The sequence below is a fragment of the Protobothrops mucrosquamatus genome, unplaced genomic scaffold (assembly GCF_001527695.2).
Source record: "Protobothrops mucrosquamatus isolate PMUCROS unplaced genomic scaffold, P.Mucros_1.0 scaffold389, whole genome shotgun sequence".
NCBI classification, from domain to species: Eukaryota; Metazoa; Chordata; class Lepidosauria; order Squamata; family Viperidae; genus Protobothrops; species Protobothrops mucrosquamatus.
Window position 1 is genome coordinate 76,207 of NW_015386721.1, and position 22,628 is coordinate 98,834.

Consider the following 22,628-nt stretch of genomic DNA (forward strand, 5'->3'; position numbering starts at 1 on the left):
ATTTGTCCGAAATGGTATAGGGTTTCCTGCCTGAGCAGGGGGTTGGACTAGATGACCTTCAAGGTCCCTTCCAACTTTACTACTACTACTACTACTACTACTACTACTACTACTACTACTACTACTACTACTACTATTATTATTATTATTATTATTATTATTATTATTATTATTATTATTATTATTATTATTATTATTACTCTTTTGGATACAGAGAAGGAACAGCTTCCAGGAGCTAATATCAGTGTTGTCCTCTTTAGAGAGAACGACCATTTTAAGCGCTTCTCTAACAGCTGGCTGGAATGTTACTATCTCCTCAGAGTCCTGAAGATATATTAACCGTTCCTTATCAAGAGCAGATCTGAAAAAGAGACAAAGCCCTCTGCAACTGATTACTAGGATCATGCCTTCAGTTTAGCCTATTTGCCAGTAGGAGAAGCTCACAGCCTGCTCACCTGACATTCCCTCCGGGGTTTTCTTCCCTATTCTACTACCATTAGCTTTTTTTCCTACAAAGTTAGCATCTTTCTCTGAATCACTTGACTGTTTCTTATGAACTGCAGCCAAAATTATTAAGATACCAGAAGCGTATCCTCTAAAGCAGGGGTGTCAAACTGGTGGCCTGCGGGCCAGGTGTGTCACATGCAGGCCACAGCCACCCAGGCTCCGCAAAGGCAAAAAAACCCCATCACAATGTGTCATGTGACGCCATCGAGTTTGACACCCATGCACTTTAATTTGGAGGGAACATATGTAAGGGAAAACCATAATCTAGATATGTGAAATAATGTAGGTTGGTGTTTCTCAACCTTGGCCACTTTAAGATGAGTGCACTTCAACTCCAAAAATTCCCCAGCCAGCCACTTGAAGTCCACCCATCTTAAAGTAGCCAAGGTCAAGAAACACTGATATAGGTCATTAAAAATGTAGAGAGGTATATTTGTGTGTGTATGTGTTTGTGTGTTTTTCCTTGTGCCACTTTAGAATTTGGGTTTTTTCAATAAAACCGTATGAGGACATATTTAGGATTTAGGATAAAAAGAAATACTTGCTTATACAATTTGCTGTCATGTGTTGTGTTTAGAGGTTAAAAGGGGATCAGAGAGATCCATGGAGGATTGGTCTATTAATGGCCACTAGTATGGACATCTGTATGTGGTACCTCTTGAATCGTGTGAGATTTGTGTTTGTTGGGAACAATGGTGGAAAAACATTACTATTGTCCCAAAGGTGCTTTTTCAAAAGGCGATCGGACTTTGTTTTTCCTTGAAAAAGTTTCGCTTCTGATCCAAGAAGCTTCTTCAGTTCTAACTGAATGGAATCCTTCATTCTCTACTATTCAGTCAGAACTGAAGAAGCTTCTTGGATGAGAAGTGAAATATCTTCAAGGGAAAAAAAGGAAGTCCAGTTGCCTTTTGAAAAAGCATCTTTGGGACAACCATGACCTGGATGACTGAGAATTTCCATAGACATTACTGCACTATTGTCCATGTTTATGATGCAGAGTAATGGCTCTGTGTGGCAAGGCTCTTGTTAACTGGAATTAAGCTTGTATCCATACCTAGAGTCAAACTGAACAAGTCTCTATCACTGTTGATCTGGTGCATATACAATTCAGAAATGTTAATACAGTCAAGCTCCAATTTCTTGAAATGTAAGAGAATTTTTGAATTGCTAGAAGGAATACAGGCCTGCTAATAACTAAGCAGACTGAAGCCATTTTTCCCCCTATTGCTCATAAAAATTCTCAGCAGGGAAGCAAGCTTACTTAAAACACCTTTCCATAATAATTCAGTTCATTGAGACAGAGTTGGGAAACACAGGCAATTGTTTATTCCACAGTGTAGCACAGAGGAATAACATTATTTATATCAGCCTTGCTGCATATTCACAAATGCATTCTTCCATAAATAGCTATAATGGAGTACACACTTGCAGATGCACCCAGGGACACTTCTGGCACTTTTACACAGGTGTCCCCTAAGCCCTTCCTGTCCAATTCTTATTGGTGCACTGTCTCATATTGTTTGGAGGAGTGAGCTAATTGGTAGCCTGGCAGCAGCACCACTTTTATTTAAGAGCAAATTTCTCCCCCCTGTGGTTTACTCTGGAGGGAGAAAGTAGAAGTTTTTTTCTGCAGCATCAGAGCTACCAAACATTTAGCAACATTCCTGCCAGGATGAATGCAGCATCTAATGAGAAGACAGAGTTGTCTATTAAGAGTTGAAGACCCAGTATGGCGTTAAAAGAGCAGTGGGCAAAGGAAAGCAAGGATATCAAAATTCCTGTCAATAACAAGGATTCTATGTATGTTTAAAACCAGAGAGACAAGTAGAGTAAGGCAATAATTAGAATTTCCATGCAAGCCAATTCCTAATATGAATGAACAAAGGGATTCTTATCACACCCACTCTCCATATTTCCTTTAGATCACTAATTTCTTCTGATTCCTTAATACTTATGCTGGGGCTGGGATGACTCAATTTAGCTGGCAGAAGCTAGCTTGGAAGGATTTCCTCTTCTGCAATGGAAAATAGTCTAAGGCAGTGGTTCTCAACCTTTTTAATGCCACGACCCCAACCAGTCGTAAGTCGAGGACTAAACCGGTCGTAAGTCGAGGACTAAACCGGTCGTAAGTCGAGGACTACCCAACCGGTCGTAAGTCGAGGACTTTCCCTGCCCGGGAGCACCGCGCATGCGTGGTTCTGCCCCCTGCACTGGCCGAGGCGTAGCTGGCAAGCGGCAGAGACAGAGCAGGCCGACCACCAGCTGGCCCAGCCCAAGGGAGGTAAGGCACCCGCTGGAAAAGGGGGGGGGAAATGGCGGACAAAAAAAAATGGCGGACAAAAAAAATGGCGGACAGCCTTGCTTGGCGACCCCCGTGAAATGGTCGATCGACCCCAAATGGGGTCCCGACCCACAGGTTGAGAACCACTGGTCTAAGGCAAAAGAGAGATGACTCTTCCCATTTTCCCATTCTCACGTGAGAACAAGGGAAAGATTTCTGCTTCTGATTGGTTGCTTAGACTTTGACTTTCTGTTGATTTGCTGGACTCTTTTATCTAGATCTGTTTCTCAAGCTTGATAACTTTAAGATATGTGGACTTCCTCTCACGCTGGCTGGGGGAATCTGGGAGTTGAAGTCCACATATCTTAAAGTTGTCAAGCTTGAAAAACACTGGTCTGGATTGATTGATACATTATGTACTGATTGATTAGCTCTGGGAGTGTTTTCTCTTTGACTAGCAACCATTCCCAGCCTTCAATAAGGGGAATGTTTGATGTGACATCTCAGTGGAGAGACATTCAGCAGGCACTCTCTGCCTTCTCAAAGTGGATAGGCTGTTTCTGTCCAGAACAGATAGCAGATAACCAGACCACAAATGACATAGGGCAGTGATGGCGAACCTTTTAGAGACTGAGTGCCCAAACTGCAACCCAAAACCCACTTGAGTGCTGGGTGGGTGTGGCCCATTGGGTGGGTGTGGCCCATTGGGTGGGTGTGGCCCATTGGGTGGACATGGCTGCAGTGATAACGGCAGACTGGGTGGGACTAAAAAGTTCAATCAATCAATTCCAACTTTGCAAGAATTTTTTTCCCGCGAGAAGTTGAAATTGACTGATTGAACCTTTTTTTTTTTGGGACATGGTGGCAGAGGCCTAAAGTGGAAAGGTTTTATAAAACCTAGCTGAAGGCCTAGGACTGGGGCAAAGATGTGCGTGCCCAATAACGGCTCTGAGTGCCGCCTCTGGCACCCGTGCCATAGGTTCGCCACCACTGACATAGGGCTTTGTGGGTAACAACTAACCCCTTGAACTGCACCCAGAAGCACACTGAGTCAGAACATCTCTTACAGTATTTGCGTTAGTAAACGCTTCTGGGTCTGATTCATTATCAAATAGGAATTTGAGTTCTGTACCAGCTGAATGTGATCTTCAACAGCAGGATCTAGTACAGCAACTTAAGGTAGTCTAGTCTCAATTCTACAACATAATATTTGAAGGTATATAAATAGTGGTTGACTGAGGTTCCCTGGTGTGGCTTCCCATGGTAGAAGGGAAGAGATTTTTTTAATCAGGTTTCGGCTTTGGAAGCATGTGGGTCACATGTGGCACCAAAATTCTTGGGTGTGTTTCTTTCCAACATTCACAGCAAACAATTCTGAATGTAGCTGAAAGGGAAAACTGTCAAAAATACGAAGAATAAGCCTATAAGCTGCTCTATGTACCTTTTTGGAGGAAGGGGGTTCATTCAAGTCAATATTAACTTATGGCAGACACCCTTTATGTATCTTGAAATAACTAATTACATTCAAATGAAATCCCAAATAATTGTCATTCTGATCCCATCCAAATTGCATGTCTATATTTTCACCATTGGCTTTCCTTGGCAATACAGTATATAATTGGGCTGGCTTGACTATTACGCAGCAGATTTTATTTAAAAAAGTCATACAGCATAACAACATCATTATAGGCAAAGCAGCCCATAGGAATTTGAACAGTTTAAAGAAGCCATGGGAACGAAAATCTATATTTTTTCACAACTGTCCTGATTTGCTAGAGATGAAATCAAATCGATTGGAGCATTTCAGAAATTCCTTCCCCACTTCATTTCAACAAATGCCTCAATCTTTCATGATATTATTATTGGGTGGAGCCTCAAAATCTGCTTTATGAATTCTGTACTCTGGTGGAACAGCTACCATTTCATCATGCAAAAATGCTGGTTAGACAAATGTAAGAGATTATGTAGCCTAATGAATGTCAAATGAAAAAGCACTCTATAGAAATATTTTTGGTCCAACTGGGATTATATCTGTAGACAGAGAAGACATGGGAAAATAATCAGACATTGATTTCTAAGTTCTTGCCTTGTCTTTTTATTACCAGATGATAATTTTTATCTCCCTTCTCCTTTAAGAAAATTGATGGGGAACTTTTGCTGTGTAAAATTAATATATCTTTTTGGAAAGCAAAAAAACCAGACTTATTTTTCTTAAAAGGTTGTTTGCTTGCTTGTTTTGGAGTGAGGATGCCACTTGATATTTTATAGAATGGTGCTTTTTCATGTTAATTATACATTTTAGTTTTAAAATGTCAGCATCTAGAGCTGTACAAATCTGTTTTTTCCCCTTTCACATTTTACCCCATTTTCCACATTATTTTCTTTGGGCTCTGTGACAAGAAATAGCAAGGAGGCTGATGTCATTGTAAGTTTAAAAATACAATATTCATTTCTACTTTTATTCAAACCTCCTTTAAGAGTTCTTATTAAAAGTATCAGGACTAATTAGTGCCTCCTTTATTTGCTGCTCAGCCTTTTGCTTTTCCAGTAGTATTTGTAAGGAACTCTGGAGGGAAGATTTATGCGTATTTAAGAACTCAGGTATCACCACAATTCACCTGGTCTTGGGGGTAGCTTACAACAAAAACCTAGAAACCAATGCTAAATCCACAATGCATAATACAAACGTCAGAGGGTATCCTCTCATCATTCTCTAAAAAGAACATTCAGAGCCACACAAAGTTCACTCACTTGTATGTGTAATGGATTAAAAGGCACTGTTGGTTTATGGATTAAGATTCAGAGTTAGAACTAAAAAAAAAAGGGGGGGTGTGATTATTACAACAGATATCTTAAATAGATTAAGAATGTAGTTTTTGGAATAATAGGTTTATTTTGATGAAACGTATTATGTATTGGAATGGAAAAAAGTGTGGCTTTTTAGATTTGGATTGTTTCAATAATTAATTGAGTGTTTTAAATTAGTAAGATGATGTTTTTGTCTGATAACATAGATGTGATAAGGCATGATAATCAATTGGATGAAATTTGAATTTTGTTTAATGAACTGAAATGATTTAAGGTTTAGTATTATTTTGTTATCTTAAAGAGATTGATCGATTGATGGATTATATATGTATAGGGTAGATTAATATTTTATTTTAATTAGGATATGTATTGTGTAGTGGAGGAAGAAATAAATGAGACTTGTGATAAAACGAGGGATGTGAGACATTAAGAATTAGAATATATCTGGAAGGGATACATGAATTGATAACCTGTCGATTTAAAGTTAAATTTGATTATGGTAATTGTAAACTTACAAAGTTTTAAAACAGGTTTAGCAGTTATAGAAATTTAAATTAGAAATGGAACATCTTAAACGTATTATGCTATTTGAGGGAAATAGAGAGGGGACATTGAATGTATTGAGTTATTTATATATGGCTTTATTTTTGGATCTCTGATTACCCCAGCACCACGGTGTGTCCTGAGCACTTTGTTCTAAGAATTAAAAAACCAATAAAATGTGTTTCAAAAAAAAAAAAGATTCACTCACTTGTAGAAGGTCATCAGATTGGACACAACCCTGGACTTAAAAGAGGAGGAAGACTGTTCCAAAATATATTGGCTGCAGCTAAAAAAATATTGTCCCCTACCTGTTACAGAAAACCACTGACAGATTTTGCAAGTGAGGGCTCATCAATCAGGAGAAGGGACCGAGAGTCAGGTGAAAACCAACATAGTGAATTGCACACTATTGATAACCAATGCAGAGCTTGCAGTCCAGATGTAACAGGACTTCATTCAGCAAAATTGCAGTTCTGTGCTGCAATTTTGGACCAGCTGTGATGTCTGAACGGTGCTCAAAGCTGTCTCACAAAGATGGCAATAGTCTTGTTAGATGTTAGTAAGAACATGATCTGCCCTTTAAGTATGCATTTTATTAAAATGTACTCCCTCCCAAGAGAGGGTTTGTTTTCTTTGTGGTTTGCGTGTTTAAATGCTGAATTAAACAAGCTTCAGACTGGTCCAATATGTTGCTGTTGTTGGTTTTCTTTCTTTTTTTTTCTTTTTTACATTCTTGTGTATTTTGAGCTTTCTCTGATCCTAATTCCCTGGTGTCCTTTTTACAGTATTTAATATGGTTAGAAAGCCCAGATGCTTTTAGAAGAAGCTAAAGACAAGAGTGGGGCTGACATACCATTATTGTTCAGATGAAAAGGGCTTATTTGCTTTTATTCCAAGCCCACATGAAGATTCTGGTTTGTAAGCTCAAAGGAAACTTGTTGTTTCATCTCAACAAGCCCAGATACAGCCGGGCTTGATTCAAAATAGACCCATTCTATTTTGAACGTTATGCAGAGACTCCACAGATGTCACTACACAGAGACATTCTGAAAAATAAAGGGATTGCAAGCGATTACTGCATTAAGCCCTAATTAGTAAATTAAAGATAATGGCTTAAATGTGTGGTTAATGTTTTGTGTTCAGTTTTTTTTCATGCCTGAACAACTGATAGTAAACACTTTCATATATCTGCATCTCCCCCTTTTGATATTTCTACAGGCTTTCCATATAATTGCATTACCAAACCCAGTAATACAGTTAAGCTACATTTTAGAAGTTAGGGGGAATATTTGATGATTTTTCACATACCTACTGTGGATGGAATCATTTAAAATTAATGATCTGGCAAAAGAAAAATTGTTTGTACATTTCATTTATCTCCTTTAATTTTCCCCTAATCTCTTTTTTATTCTAAGGAGGATAGTAAGAGAAGAGCAGGCAGAGCTGAGGGGGGCAGAGTTAAATGTGTTATCAGGTTAGAGTCATTATGTTGCTTCTGAATTCTGTTGTCTCTTATCTGGCTCCAGTTTAGTGTTAAACTTTAGTTGACTAGATTCTCTTATATAGGCTTGAATGCTACTTTATGGATGGTCCTGATTCTTTGCATCTGACACGTATAAGGTTTTCCTTAGAATGTACTTTCTGATGTTTTATTAAGAATCTAGAACCATGATAGGAACTATTGTAAAAGGATCTGTATCTGGTCACCAAAATAACCTCTGAACTTATTTTCTACAGCAAACCCACTATGATCTGCCCAAAGTTCGCACATTATTAAATATAGCTTGTTGTCCAGGTACAGCCTGCTTTTTCAAGCTTCTGAGATTAGAAAGTGAGAAATATCCATTTTATGTGCTAATTATACAGTTTGGATGTAATGAACAACAACTGAGTAAACAGTAGGAGCTCAGTTAAATTTTGAAAAAGTTCTTATTGAAATATCTGATGAAGTAGAGATGCTTTAAATAATGCTTGCCTTATTTTTTTTCTTTATATTCTATTTATTTATAGTACTTTCAGTTGATAAGATCTTTCTGTTAAAAGGAGAAGTTCCTTTAGGGTGGACATATCAAATGAAGATAAACCATGTTTACAGGCAATAATGTTTCTTTGTAGCCACTCCATCAATCTCCCAAAAATTGGTACCCTTACTGAACTAAAGAACCTGGTAGTGATTGCCAGGTTGTTTAAAGAACTAGGAATTGAATTTCCTTTTTTTCTTTTGTACTATGGAAACTAACTATATGAAAGTGCAGTATAAGGCTTAGTTGGAAATAGAGAGGTAATAGAGTAGCTAAGATTATAAAGATTTTATCCAGATCTAACAGGCTACCACTATCTTATCCAAATCCAACAAGCTATTACTTCCAACCAGGTATACCTGACATTATGACACTAAAAAGGGTTGGGAATTTAATATTATACCACTAGCTTTTGGCCTAGTTGATTCCTTATCTAACTGAAGATAACATCCCAGAATTTTTTTTACCTTAGTTGGAATTTTCATCAGTACCAGGGAGGTCAAAATGTCTGAAGCAACTATATTTAGGTAAAATCCGATATATGCAGGAGGGTAAAATCATAGTGATAACTCATGTTATGTTGGCATCAGCGTTAGCAGGTAGAGTAGATAGGAAACATAACCAGATGAGCTAATTCTACTTTATTGTAAAATTGTATTAATGGAATCTTGCAAATCCATAAGTACAATTCTCATTTTCTGTCATTTATAGCCCAAGATACCAGGAAGGGTTTCTTCTGGTTTTTTTTTTTTTGCCCTGCCCACTATGGACTATGTTGTCTCTTATCTCACTGTTCCCAGTATCTCTTTCCCTAGTCTCCCAGATCATTCTCATATCCCATTGCAGATGGATAGCTTTTTGCTTCCCAGCCCAAGATAAGGATACGTTACTTTGCACACTGTGAGAAAGTTTCCTGTTCTTTTAATTGTAGCAGAAAGGATGGGCCTCCAGAAATGATAAATGCTTTTTATGGACTCCAGAAATGATAAATGATAAATGCTTTATTGAACAAAGATGTGGTCTTTACTGCCCTCCAAAGGTAGCAAAAAACCTCTGTTTAAGAATATCAGTTCAGATCTTAATTTGGACCACTGAAAACTCCTGAAAGTGTGTGCCCAAAAATTACAACTTTTTTTTTTTTTTTTTAAATAGAGGGGATGTTAAAGAGTAAAACGAGCACTCATCATACCTGTTTTGAAAAAATTTCCAACTAATACAAAGCTTTATGTTTTTGAGCAAGTTATTAAAAATACGATATCCTGAGAATTCGAGATATTCTTAGATTATTGTTTCCAACCTAGGGAGACCATCCAATCTTGGCCATCCTAGTGAATAATTTATGTAGTGTCTTTATATTTCATTTATATTATCGTCTTGGGAAAAAAACAAGCGTCTTGTTTCAATGGTCTATTAAGCTTTTGTTACGTGCTACGTTTCTGAAATGCTGAGCTTAGAATAAACACGGAGAACTAATTTTGTCTTGTTTTGGTTCTTCTTCTCACTCTAGGAAGCTGTTTGGAGTCTATACAGAGTTAAAGTGATGGACTTAAGGAACCTTGACATCTCGGTTACGGAAAACCTGTGAACATTCCAGAGGATTATAGTTTTCCTGTTCACTTTTGTGGTGACCCTTTGAGAAGAAAGGGGGAAAAAATTGGGGAGTACTCTGGTGCCTATACATTAACCAAAAATGAAGGAAGATCATTGTTTACATGCTGCCCTGATCTGTCTGGGAATGCTGTGCTGCAGCTTCGTTATGGCAACAGACAAACTGAACCATTCAAGGCCATCACTGCATGGCCATCACGAGAAAGGGAGGGAAGGGCAAGTTCTCCAGAGGTCAAAAAGAGGATGGGTATGGAACCAGTTTTTTGTAATAGAAGAATATACTGGACCGGATCCTGTACTAGTAGGCCGAGTAAGTTTTTTCTTAAAGTATCTTTTTCTTCTTTCAGAATCCTAAGACGCATATTTTGGTATAATGATTTGTTCTTCAAAGATGTGTGACAAGATGTCTCCTATCCAGTTAGACTAGAATTGATTCATTTAGCTATAAATCCAGCCAAACAACAATCCATTCTTTGGTATTTAAGGTTAATAGTCCAAGACCCAAATGAAAAGCTTAGCGGGCCATACGAGACAGATTCATTTATGCTTTTGAGAGTTTCTTACAAGAAGGGAAGAAAAACGAATTCTTAGGCAGAGACTTGGATCATACAGATAAGATTAAAAGATGTTCTATTAGCATTTAGCTTGTTCAGTTTAAGTTAAAAATGTTACTTGTCTAAGGAATTTGGTCAATGGGCTCATATCTGGTTTGATTACTTGCCCATATTGATTATTTTTTCCAGATATACATTCTCTTCCTTCTTGCCTTTTTCCTGTCTTCCTGTCTTCTCCATGCAAGGCATTCATTGTACCATCAAAACTTTGTACCACATTCTAAGTTAAAATGAATATGATATTGACTTTAATTGTGGTTTCTGAGCTTTACTGCTTTGTTTTATGGTCTGTACTGCTCTTTTTGTCTCTGATTATATGTTGCTTTTATGTTCTGCATTCTAAAATAGCTTCTACATTTAATTGAAGGAGAGGATGGACAAATTAAATATGTAGGACAGGAAAATTATATCTTATTTAATCACCAGATGTAAGATCAGATAATATATTTCAAAACTCATTTTCATTATCAAAGATGATTTCAATATGATTTTAACTAATCCCCAAGCTAATACTACTGAATTCGATAATGATGGTTGTATGGAATCCAAAATACCTTTTAAAATTCTCCAAATTTGGAATGTAATCATAAAGACTGTGGCCTTTCAAAATGTAATTATTCTTCAATTTCTACACTCCTCTGAAGTTTAATGATCCATTATTCCAATCAAAACATACATTCAAGTTATACATTCCTTAAGGAACATTGATTCTGGAATAAAAACTGTAAAAGAAACCTGAACAATAAATTTGAGCAGATAATATACCAGTGCTCATGATGACCACTGTCTTGTAAATGCTTCAAAAATATCAAAGTTAATGATATAAATGTGTGTGTGTGTGTTTCCCAGCCTTTGCAAGTGCAGGCTCCAGTTTTTCAGATCAATTGAGGATTGATCCATTTGTTGCAATAGGAATTGACCAATCAACTTGTCACCAAATTTGTCACCCAAGTTCGACATAGTGGACCGAGATTGACTGGCCCAAATTCACTCAGACAACTTTCAGGCCTAAAATGGGACTAAAATTCAGAGTCTCCTGGTTTAATTCACCCCAGAATACAGCATTACTAGGACTCAAGTATATCTTTACAATATTAGCATAGTGTCTGAACAAGCAAGCTAAATACAACAAAGTAAATTTCAATACATTGGCTTAATCTGATAAACTTGCTCCAGAAATTAGGCAGGCCCAATAAATGCAGAACAATATAAGCAAAACAGAACATTAAAAATAGGTAAGCTTAAAGTAGAACAAAAAGCAGTATGCAATGTATTTTTTTTAAAAAATGCCAAAGTGAAAAACCACAAACTTTCATTGTTCTATTTGTGATTACATAAATGCAATGCTGCTAAATTAGATATGACTCCTTGATGACATCTGCTATAATATATGTTTAAATCTCTGACATATTCATTATTTGCATGAGCCCCACTGTTGTTATACTATCAAGTAGTAGGACAACTCATATTTGAATATCTAAAATCCTTTTTCTAGAGAACATTGGAATGCCTACTAAAATAGCCTAACATGGTGTGATAAATCAGACAGCTGAGCATTCTTCAAGCTTAAATAGGATGAACTATAGGAAAGTAAAGATAGTCTTAATCTTACATGCTGTATATGTATAGCCATCAATGGAGTTGAATGCCTTTACTATTGTGGAAATTTAAGCGGCAGAATTCTGATTTCATTTCATGCATTAATTGCTTTAATACTATTCATTAAACTATCACAATGGGCATTAAGTGGCTATGAAATGAGAGATTAGTTGAAATCAATGGGTGGTTCCCTTTGTTGTAGCTTCATAATGGGCAAATCTACCTTTTTAAAAAAAGTACATTTTATCAACAAAATCTGTTAAATAGAAAATCTTTCCTAGGATATTCTGTGCCTTCTTTTACTCTTACGAAATAATAATCAGCTTTTCCTTTCAAGTTTATCCTTTTAAAAATCCAAATACATTTTAAATCCACCCCCACAGTACGGTATACTTTGGAGCGGTAGATATACTTTCTAGGTTACATGAAACTACTTTCTAGTTATAGCTATTTTTATGTCTTTAGAAATTCAGTGTATAAGTTTGTGCAAAAGAAGACAAAAAAGACCAATAAAATGAAGGAACATCTAGAATTTGTCCATTCCTCTCTAATAAACTTTTACTCTAAAAACAGTTTATTTAACTTCTTCATTATAGCAATTCACTAACATTTTCAAGGTAATGTGATGACTAAGAAGTATCTAATAATCATTTCCCAAAATCTATCTCCTACCTTCCAATATATTTATTTGGGAAGTATATTTGTGAGATGGGCATCATTTCTTTTTTTAAAAAAAATATGCTCAGGTGTCATAGAATTTGAACTTACTTTATTATTGTAAGATTAATGAATTAATTAATGCTTTTAATTTTATTTTCTTTATTGTACACACCCTTCCTGCTTTCTGAATTGAAAAGAAAGCCATCATGAGATAAGTTCTCTAATGTCATAGTCACTGAGGTGAGGTGGCCAATGTAGAAATAAATAAATAATGGATTTGGGTTGAAATGTAGAAAGCCAGGGAGGCAACGGACCACTAGAGAAAGAATTGTATAATCAACAGTCCTCTTTATGTAGGTTTCCATCCTTGGAAATTAAACTTTTCTTTCTCCTTCTTTGAAAAAAAAAAGAAAAGAAAACACAGTAATTATGTACCGTGAAAGTTGAAGAATATTTGGGGAAAATATTAGAGATATTTGGCACAGCAGTAGCCTTTGTTGGCTTTGGAGACTTTATGTGAATATTTATTTTTCATTTTGCAGCTTCATTCAGACATTGATTCTGGTGATGGGAACATCAAATACATTCTCTCAGGTGAAGGAGCGGGCATTATTTTTGTTATAGATGACAAATCAGGGAACATCCATGCAACGAAGACACTGGATCGAGAAGAAAGAGCTCAATACACATTAACTGCCCAAGCTGTGGACCGAAACACCAACCGGCCTTTAGAGCCACCCTCAGAATTCATCGTCAAAGTCCAAGATATCAACGACAACCCCCCTGAATTCCTTCATGAAAATTATCATGCCAATGTACCAGAGAGATCTAATGTGGGTAGGTAACACAAATATGCCCTGTTATTCTCCTGCTGAGATGTGGATGTTTAGAAAGGAAGATAGTAGGTATGGGTTGAATTATGGAGGCTTTCGTCAACTAAGCTCAGAGAGCACCAAGAACTTCACTGTTGGATAATTACTTGATTATCAGTTAGTATTTGTATATAGCATAGAGTTAGACTAGATCAGGGGTAGGCAACCTTGGCTCTTTTATGATTCATGGACTTCAACTCCCAGAATTCCTGAGCCAGCCATGCTGAGGGGAAAGGGAGAGGTTTCCAAGCTGAGCCATGCTGGCTCAGGAATTCTGGGAGTTGAAGTCCACGAGTCATAAAAGAGCCAAGGTTGCCTACCCCTGGACTAGATCATATTTATTCGTATCCAATTATTATTATTTTTACAAATAACTCAAGGTGGAGAACATACCCAATACTACTTCCTCCCCTCAACAACCCCCTGACATAGGTCGGCCTGAGAGAGAATGACTGGCCCAAACTCACCCAGCTGGCTTTTATGCCTAAGGCGGCACTAGAACTCTCACTCTCTTGGTTTCTGATCTGTTGCATTAACCACTAGACCAGATTAAAGTTGTCTGGCCTTAATTCTCATAAGTATTGTTGAAGAAGGAAAACACAACTTTGAAAATAGGCCCGAAATACAGTGAAAAAAAAATCAATGGCTGAAGGAGCAGTTTTTATTCTTCTGTTCTAGGGAAGTAACAGATATTTCTCCTCTCCTGGTTTCTGAGAAGCAGAGCAATTGTAGGCAAGTCTTTCACCCTGACGTTTGAAAAATTCATGATTAGGGGCATTTACTTGCTTCTTGTCCTCTTGTTTGGAAGAGTGATAAGCCAGAGGGAAATGTATCTTGTGTTTGGTACCTTGCCTTGAATGAAATCAATTGTGGCAGGACAAGGCTTCCATATTCCTTCAGACAATGCTAAGGATTCTCCAGCTGATAAAAAGATTTCCCATCTAAATTATTTGAGAGGAAATCTGGATGGATTTCTTCCTCATACACTAATTTCTTACATGCATGGATAACAGTGTTTTTTTTTTTCCTTTTGACTGTAAGCAATATAAAACACTGCTATCTAGGTAGAGATTTATTTATACATCTAAAGCCTTTTATTCATTGGCAAATATATATATATCCCAGAATGTTTTAAAATATGAACAATGAGAGTACCTGACTTCTGTTTTTTATCGTCTAAAAGCTATGCTGCAAAAGAAAAATAGAAGGGGGAGAGAAGATGAGGCGGGGAGGGGGGGGAAACCCAACAAGCTAAGTTGCAGCTTTTATTGTGACCACCTGGGATGAAAACAATTCAGGTAGCATGATGAAATAGCTGTTGGCTAAGTGACAGTTGGAGAACACTTAAAGCAGCTGATTTTCAACAATCTGGAAAAAAAACAGCTCTTCTATTTATGAGAAGCAAGACACAGCTAACCAGGGACTTAAACAAGTTTTGGAAAGCATGCCGAGTTTCTGGAATTTGTTCCTGGCCTTTATTAATTCATTCCTGGCCTTTGCTAATAGCTCTCCTTTTTTTATTGGTATATGACTTTGAGGAAGGATCAAAGGAGACTTAGAATGGAGAAATCAGCATTTTTCCAAAATGCTAACCAACTGCTTCTCCTATTACAATTCTGGAGCAGACAAAGATGCTTTGGATCTGATCTACGTCCTTTCTCTGTACTTGCAGCAATTAATAGACTAATTTCCAAAAGGTTGCATGATAGCCATGGGGACTTAAAAATATCTCTTGAGTTTGGACGGTGTTAAGGTGACAACACCAAGAATTGTCAAGAGTTTTTATCTCTTTAATGCCTCCTTAACTCAAATGCATATTCAAGCCCAGGAAAAGACTCCTTTAGAAGATGTATAATAAAAAAAAACTCAGACCAGATCAGATCAAAATGGGCCAGATCATGCCAAAGGTTAAGAAAAAAGCTGCATTCTAAAAATTTTCCCCAACGGCATCCTTATTTGATGTGTGCAGCATTTGGTTCCAAAGCCAGCAAATGTGCTTTACATCCAAGCACTGCACACATCAAATCAGGATGGCACCAGGGGAATTTTTAATGGACTGTTTCTTAGCCCCTGACCTGATCTGGCTCATTTTCAAATTCAGTCTCTCTTACGCTGGCTTGTTCCCAAATTTGGTCTTGTTCCACTTAGTTTGGGGAGAGTGATTCCGCCTCACTTTCATTATTTTTTTTCCAGCATTCCATTAGTTGGGAAGAATTAGAACAACAGCTGTCCTTAATCCAATCCCACTTGTGATTTTTCTTAAACAGACAAATAACAGTCCTTAGGGGGAGGAATCATCGTTTTTTATCCATAAAGGAAACAAACAAGCAAAAATTTGCATGCGCATCTACAAGACTTATGCACCAAATACCAGATCATAATTAGCTTGCCAATTTCAGCTGATTATACTGTGGTCTATATTGTGCCAATAGTCACTTTCCATTTATCATATGTATATCATGGAAGTGTTTTGGTATCTACTACAGTACTGGCTGACTAAGGCTTTTACACAATACAAAATATAAAGCACAATTTAAATGTCCTTTCCAGGGAAATAAACTCTCTTTACAATAAAGCAATTACCCTTGAAACATGCAGAAAAAATGCTGAGTGAATCACTGCATATGCAACAAAGTTCACAGAGCTGGATAGTTATAGGTGTGTTATAGGAACTTTGTCTCTAGCATGTTGGGGGAATCAAGCAAGCAGATTCAGTGGCAATATAATTTATTTCTTTTGATATAGCACATTATTGCACAGCAAACGTGGGGAGAGATGTGACTGCTTTAAGATGTTGCAGGCAGGTGTCATGTTCACACTCCCATGCGCTCCAAAGCACTTTTAGAGATTGGATGCAAACAGCTGTACAACCCTAAAATTAATACCCCAAATCATAATATTAACAAATTTCAAGGAAGGGGGGAGGGGGAAGAGAAATGCATTTAGCAAACAGAATTAACTCAACTGTTTAATCCCCCCAAAAATAAATAATACTAATTGAATAGAGATCTGCTTTAATCCCTGATACAGCTGTTGGATAACCATTGGTGATTTGTTAGTAAAACCTCTTTTAAAGAAATGAAATGTGGATTTTCCAGGGTGTAATTAGTAAAGATAACCTCTCGTATGTTTCTCATTGTTCCATTGAAAGGTGAAGTTGGCACTGTACTCAATCTAGAAATTTTGGAAGTGGAGAAAAGCATATGTATATATGTTCCCTTTTCTGTTTGCAGGTACATCTGTTATTCAGGTGACAGCCTCAGATGCTGATGATCCTACCTATGGAAATAGTGCCAAACTTGTTTACAGCATTCTTGAAGGCCAACCCTATTTCTCTGTAGAGCCACAAACAGGTACTAGTCAACCATGTGATAACTGAAAGAGAATTTTAGAATAGAAGTGAGCAGCCAGAAACTTTCCAAATTTATTCAGTTTATATCACCACTCATTTTTAAATACATGACTCTGTCATCCAGTTGTTATTGGGCTACAGGTTCAAGCCATGATCATTGGCTTTAATGGGTTTGGCCAATGACCTGAAAGAGATTAGCAATAGCACTATTGCTTAGAGTTATGTACTGCTTCATAGTGTTTTACAGCCCTCTCTAAGCAGTTTACAGAGTCAATGTATTGCCCCCAACAATCTGGGTCCTCATTTTACCGACCTTGGAAGGATGGAAGGCTGACTCAATGTTGACCCAGTCAGGATCGAACTCCTGGCAATCAGCAGAATTAGCCTGCAATACTGCATTCTAACCACTGTGCCACTACCAAGATTCATTTATGTGTCCCAAATATGATGATCAGAAGATAAAACAAAATTCACCTGCTGATTCTAATAAAAATAGCAACAACAAGGAACAACAAACCTCCTTTATATACAGTATATATATATATATATATTTGACAAATCCTGGAATTTCTAATTCAACCTCAAACAAAAAGCTTTCTTTTCCATTACCAAATGCTCACATCGTTCCAACAGGCCTTAAGAACCTTGCTTTGAAAGCATCGCTGCATTTCTGTTTGATCTGTAATTTGCATTCAGCCCTTGGATTTATTTTAGAGAAAACAATACCTTTGATTTTCTTGCTTGATTTAAAGTAGTAAATGCACCTTCTGCATATCAAAAGAATTTGACACTTTTTTCAAGCTATAAAAGAATCTCTAATGGGAATTATACCCACATCATAGTATATGTGATTCCAGGGGTTTATAAAAGAAATTACTTCCAAACTTAGATAAAGCTTAAATTTTGTTATCAACAGTGGATCCCATATAATACATATCAAAGAAGTGGCTCCCCAAACTAAATACAGTTTATCAAGAAAGTTCACACTCTTCTTTGTTATGCTTACACTCACTACTATTCTTTCCTATTTCTGTTGTCTCCATTACAAATCTTCATGAAAAATAGTAGCATAAAACACAGTTTTAACGTTTTTCCTAATGCATTTCAAAGAGTATTTAGGAAAGAAGGGACAAGACTTAAAAATGCATTCAGGATGTGGAAGAGGTAATACTCAGGGAGTATAATTTTATATCCACATTGTTTTCAACACCCCCCCAAAAAAACCTGGGAAGGTGGTGTACAGTGGGAAGGTGGTGTACAGTTTTGAACACTGCTGCTAACTTGAAATGCTGAGAACCAGGAGCAAAAATCTCCATTCCTCCAGAGATTACTGTATATTTTGTTAACAAATATATTAGTCCCTTACTCCATACCCCAAGTACCCTGGTTTTATTTATTTATTTTATACTAGGCAATCAAGAAGGGGGGGGGGAGAAAACAGTTAACTTGACTTAAATACTAATGGCCGATTAAAAAAGCTAAAACATAGAAGTGGTAGAGAGAGAGAGATTGCATATGAGCAGAGTATATGATGGGGAGGTCAATAAGAAACATTAGCTAAGTGGTTTTGACATAAAACCATTTGCTTCAAAATGGTCTAATCCTCTTCTAATTGTGATTGCAACGGTGCAGAATGGAGTGGCCTTTGTGGTGATTAAGTGAGGCACTGATCTCTTAGTAGGAAGAACAGAATCGCAGATTGGGGCCTGTCCAAATATTTGTTGATGAAGTGCTCAGGATGTAATATAATATACTTGCAGCTCGGGAAGATGTGGGTGATAGTCTTAACCTTTGCATCCAAAACAGATGCAAACGCTATTGAAAAGGGATGTTGTTAAATCTCCCCTTGTTAGATTACTCTATGACTCTATTGTTGGATAGAAAGGTTGTTATACAAGTATTTGGGGATCTCATATTCAGTTTGCCCTGTTGAATATGAGCTGGTGCAGAGCTGTGGAGAAGGAGGAAATTGGATAAAAAGTTTATTGGTTTAAGATACGCTCATTTGATATGTTCTAGATATAAAGCCATCAAAGTAGCCCTTCCTTCCTTCCTTCCTTCCTTCCTTCCTTCCTTCCTTCCTTCCTTCCTTCCTTCCTTCCTTTCTTCTTTCTTTCTTTCTTTCTTTCTTTCTTTTTTGGAGAAAAACAAAGCCAAGATTTTCCTCCAGTGAGAAAATAGCATCATAATGTGTCAAATTCCCACCAAATCCCACCACAGAACACTAGTCTTGATGTCTATTGTGGAAATTTTGAGATCTAAGCCTAGCTTTGATTCCTGGATTACATATGTATTAGTGAACCCATTCTGATCATGATCCCAAACTCAAAAGACCGATAAAGACCAAAATACAATAGATGTTTCTAACAATGCGGCCTCCCTTTCATTTTCCTAAAACAAACAACAGCAACATAATCCTTACTGGGATTACAATAGGCTTGGAATAACATTTTGCTACTGGGAGGCCAGCTGTTTTTGGTAGCAATCTGAGATGAGATAATATAAATCAACCCTTTGTGTGCAAATCCTAATGCCCGTTCTCCTATTGGAAATGGCAAAGATCAAATTCCTCAGACTTCTCCATTAAAACCTCAACAATCATCATATTATAAACTGGACCAGGCAAGATCACGGAAAAAGCTTATCAAGCTCTTGCAGAATCCAATTTTACAGATGGATGCTTCTATTGTGTTTGACTTCGTTTTTTTTTTCAGTCTTGTGCTTTTTAGGCAACGTGTTTGAAAATTTTCTTCTCCCGTGGAGTATTCTACTTTTTTTTTGGGGGGGGGGGGGGCAATACATTTTCTAAGCAACATAATGCAATTCTAATGGATGTATTTTCCTGAATATAGATACCCATGTATAAAACACAGTCAATGTATACATTATTCTACTGTAAAGTTCACAATTGTCTCTAGAGTTGCATTCTAATTATCCTAAGTGCAGAACATGCAAATAGATTAAATTCATATTAAATTATGACAAGAACATATTCTTCATCCATCTGGGTTTTTTTTAACCCACAGCAGATATTCTGTGGAGTATGGGTGGAGTGACTTGAGCTTGACATATGCTAAAATCACTAAAGGCAATTTCTCTCTTGTACAATAATCTAAACAAGTATCTGCCAATGAATAGATGTAGAACAGACATACTATGAGATAAGCCTTTGACGAACCTATTGTGAACCCTTTCTTCTGACCTTTTTTCCTGAAGGTATTATACGAACAGCTCTTCCCAACATGGACAGAGAAGCAAAAGAAGAATATCATGTTGTGATACAAGCAAAGGACATGGGAGGACACATGGGAGGGCTTTCAGGAACCACCAAAGTGACAATTACCCTCACAGATGTCAATGACAACCCACCAAAGTTCCCACAGAGTAAGTCCAGTGTATCCTGTTTCTTATACCAGAAGCCTCACTGAAGCTGAGCAATTCTTCCTCTTTTACTTGCCAGCAAACATTTAATATATGGATTCTATGCAATTAAGTATCATATTCTTATTATGATTACTAATGATTTCTAGAATGATGGGGCTGCCTGTGCTCTAAAAACGATTTGGAGGAGGTGCTTTTGAAACATGTAAAAGTGTAAGTGCAGTGTGTCTTTAAAGCAGCTACATTTATTTATTCAGAGGTTTTTGTCAAAAGGAGGACATGGCTGCTTTAAGGAATCACATTAAAAATACAGACTCTTTAAGCAGTCACAAGCCTGCAAGAAGATAAGGCTGCTTTAAAGAGATGCTACACCCCTGTTCTGAAGCACCTTTTTTGAACCATTTTTGAAACCCATGCTCCTCTAATGTAAGATCCCTGCTTCTGTCCTCCAGTAACTTCAGTGGCATGTGGTCTTTAGAAATGAAAACCCAGTATCTCTGGTTAATAATGTTATATCTTCAATCTCAAAGCAATACACAGGGTACCCCAAAATATCCCTGTTCATAAGGTTATGATTTTAACTTTCTTGGATCAGAAAGTCAAGAGACTGTAGCTTAACAAGCTTGTGATATTTTTTTTGATTTGATTCTACTGGGTTCTTTTAGATCCTGTCAACCGTCCCAATCTGGTCAATTAGAAAACAAAAGCTCTTGTGTCCATTATTAGCAAAAGTACATTTTACTAAAATCAAGTGGTTACAGAGAGGCAAAGCCATATTTTAGATTTTTGTGCCCAAAGCATACGGTTCACTTTCCCCTTACTCCCACCGTCCCTCTTGGTTACCTCTAAATATCCAATTGAATTCAAACAAATTGTTTGAGTAATAGTCTCAAGATGTGCATTCCATAGTGTGATCTTGGAACTGCTGGTGGCTTTCAAAGGATGGCACAATGAGTAGCTTTGATTCCCCTCATACTAACACCTCCACCTTATCCCACCCCGCAATTCCTCCCCCCCCCCTTGCATATGCCGGATTGGCAGCACGCAAAGCATGGCGAAGCAGGATGGCAGTCCTGACAAAGCCACACTTGCTTTCTTAACAATTAAGAATGGTAAGTGGCAGTGGCCAATACTTTGGAAATGTGCCTGCTTGTCTAGAAAAATGCAAAGGTAAACTAATATAGTAGAAGGTAATGGTAATGTTTCAATGGTCCATGATTGCCGCAGTAGCTATTTTGTGAGGGAGCGTCTTCTTCCCGCTTTCATCCTTTTATTATTCCATACACAGTCCCAAATTCCAGATAAGCCTACCAATCCATAAACATTTTCTCTGTCTGGAATAGATTCATGTACACCAAAAGGAATCAAGAGGTATCTCAGGCATATTTTACATTCTGAGGTTGTGTGTGTTTGTGTGTGTGTGTGTGTGTGTGTGTGTGTGTGTGTTTTAAAAAAACTCTTTCATAAAGGAAAAAAAAAATACATAAAAGAGTTGAACCATTTCCAGGGACTCACAGTGAACCATTTCAAAGATGAGGATTAAGGCACAGAAGGAGGTAGGGATTTTTGTGCTGCCTCATTTTGAAAACATACTGGATGATGATGTTTCAACAATATGCCCCTGCTGAGATCAGTGGCATGTGGTCTAGACTTTTGGTGGGAAATGCTGTTAACGGAGACAGATGGAGGATGGAAGCAATGGAAACACATTTTAGAGAGAAATAGTTATGCACTGTAAGACAAGAGACCAACGTTAAAATAATAAAAAAAAAAACACAAAGCAAAGCACCCCCCTCTCCATCTTTTTTTATGAATTTGTGAGCGCAGCAGAGACAACATCCAGGTTCTTTAAAAAAAGCAGGTTTCATGGTTGCTTCTCAATTTAGACTGGTTTCATCAGCAGTCTTCAAGAATGACAAAACCTGCACGCCAGTTGCTTTTTGATGGCTCCATTTAGTTTATGAAGGTGTCAAGTTATGACAGGTTTTTAATTTGCTTACATATTTTATTTTTGTATTTAGAAGTGAATATGTACACAACCATCACTGATGCATCCAATACAAAATGGACATTAGGGGGAGATTTAACCCTTCTTAAATATGCGGGCAAATAAAAGGCATCGACAGCTTGTGGGTAATTTATGAGTGAAAATGATTAAATTATATAAATACACAAACTCAGGCACAATGTCTACTGCTGCACAGCATGACCCCAATTAAATCATTAGCAGCTGTTAGAACTTCACTTGTACTCTGCCACAATCCTGATTGCACCTCACTCTCAACATCCCCAGTCAAGGCACACAAATCATTCAGGTCACTTGTACCTACACCAGGTGATCCTCTAAATACTACAAGCCAGTCAAAATAGGACTGTGTTAAA

At 37.3% G+C, this 22,628-nt stretch overlaps 1 protein-coding gene across 1 annotated transcript in view; it reads left to right on the forward strand.

Annotated features, from left to right (window-relative positions):
* Positions 1–22,628, forward strand: part of CDH11 (cadherin 11) — a 61,036-nt gene that overhangs the window by 16,113 nt on the left and 22,295 nt on the right. Inside the window, exons 2-5 of the mRNA XM_015815963.1 lie at positions 9,668–10,078; positions 13,184–13,478; positions 16,747–16,866; positions 20,082–20,249. Of these exons, the coding sequence (XP_015671449.1) occupies positions 9,851–10,078; positions 13,184–13,478; positions 16,747–16,866; positions 20,082–20,249 (811 nt within the window). The 5' untranslated portion in view covers positions 9,668–9,850. The remainder of the gene's footprint in view (positions 1–9,667; positions 10,079–13,183; positions 13,479–16,746; positions 16,867–20,081; positions 20,250–22,628) is intronic.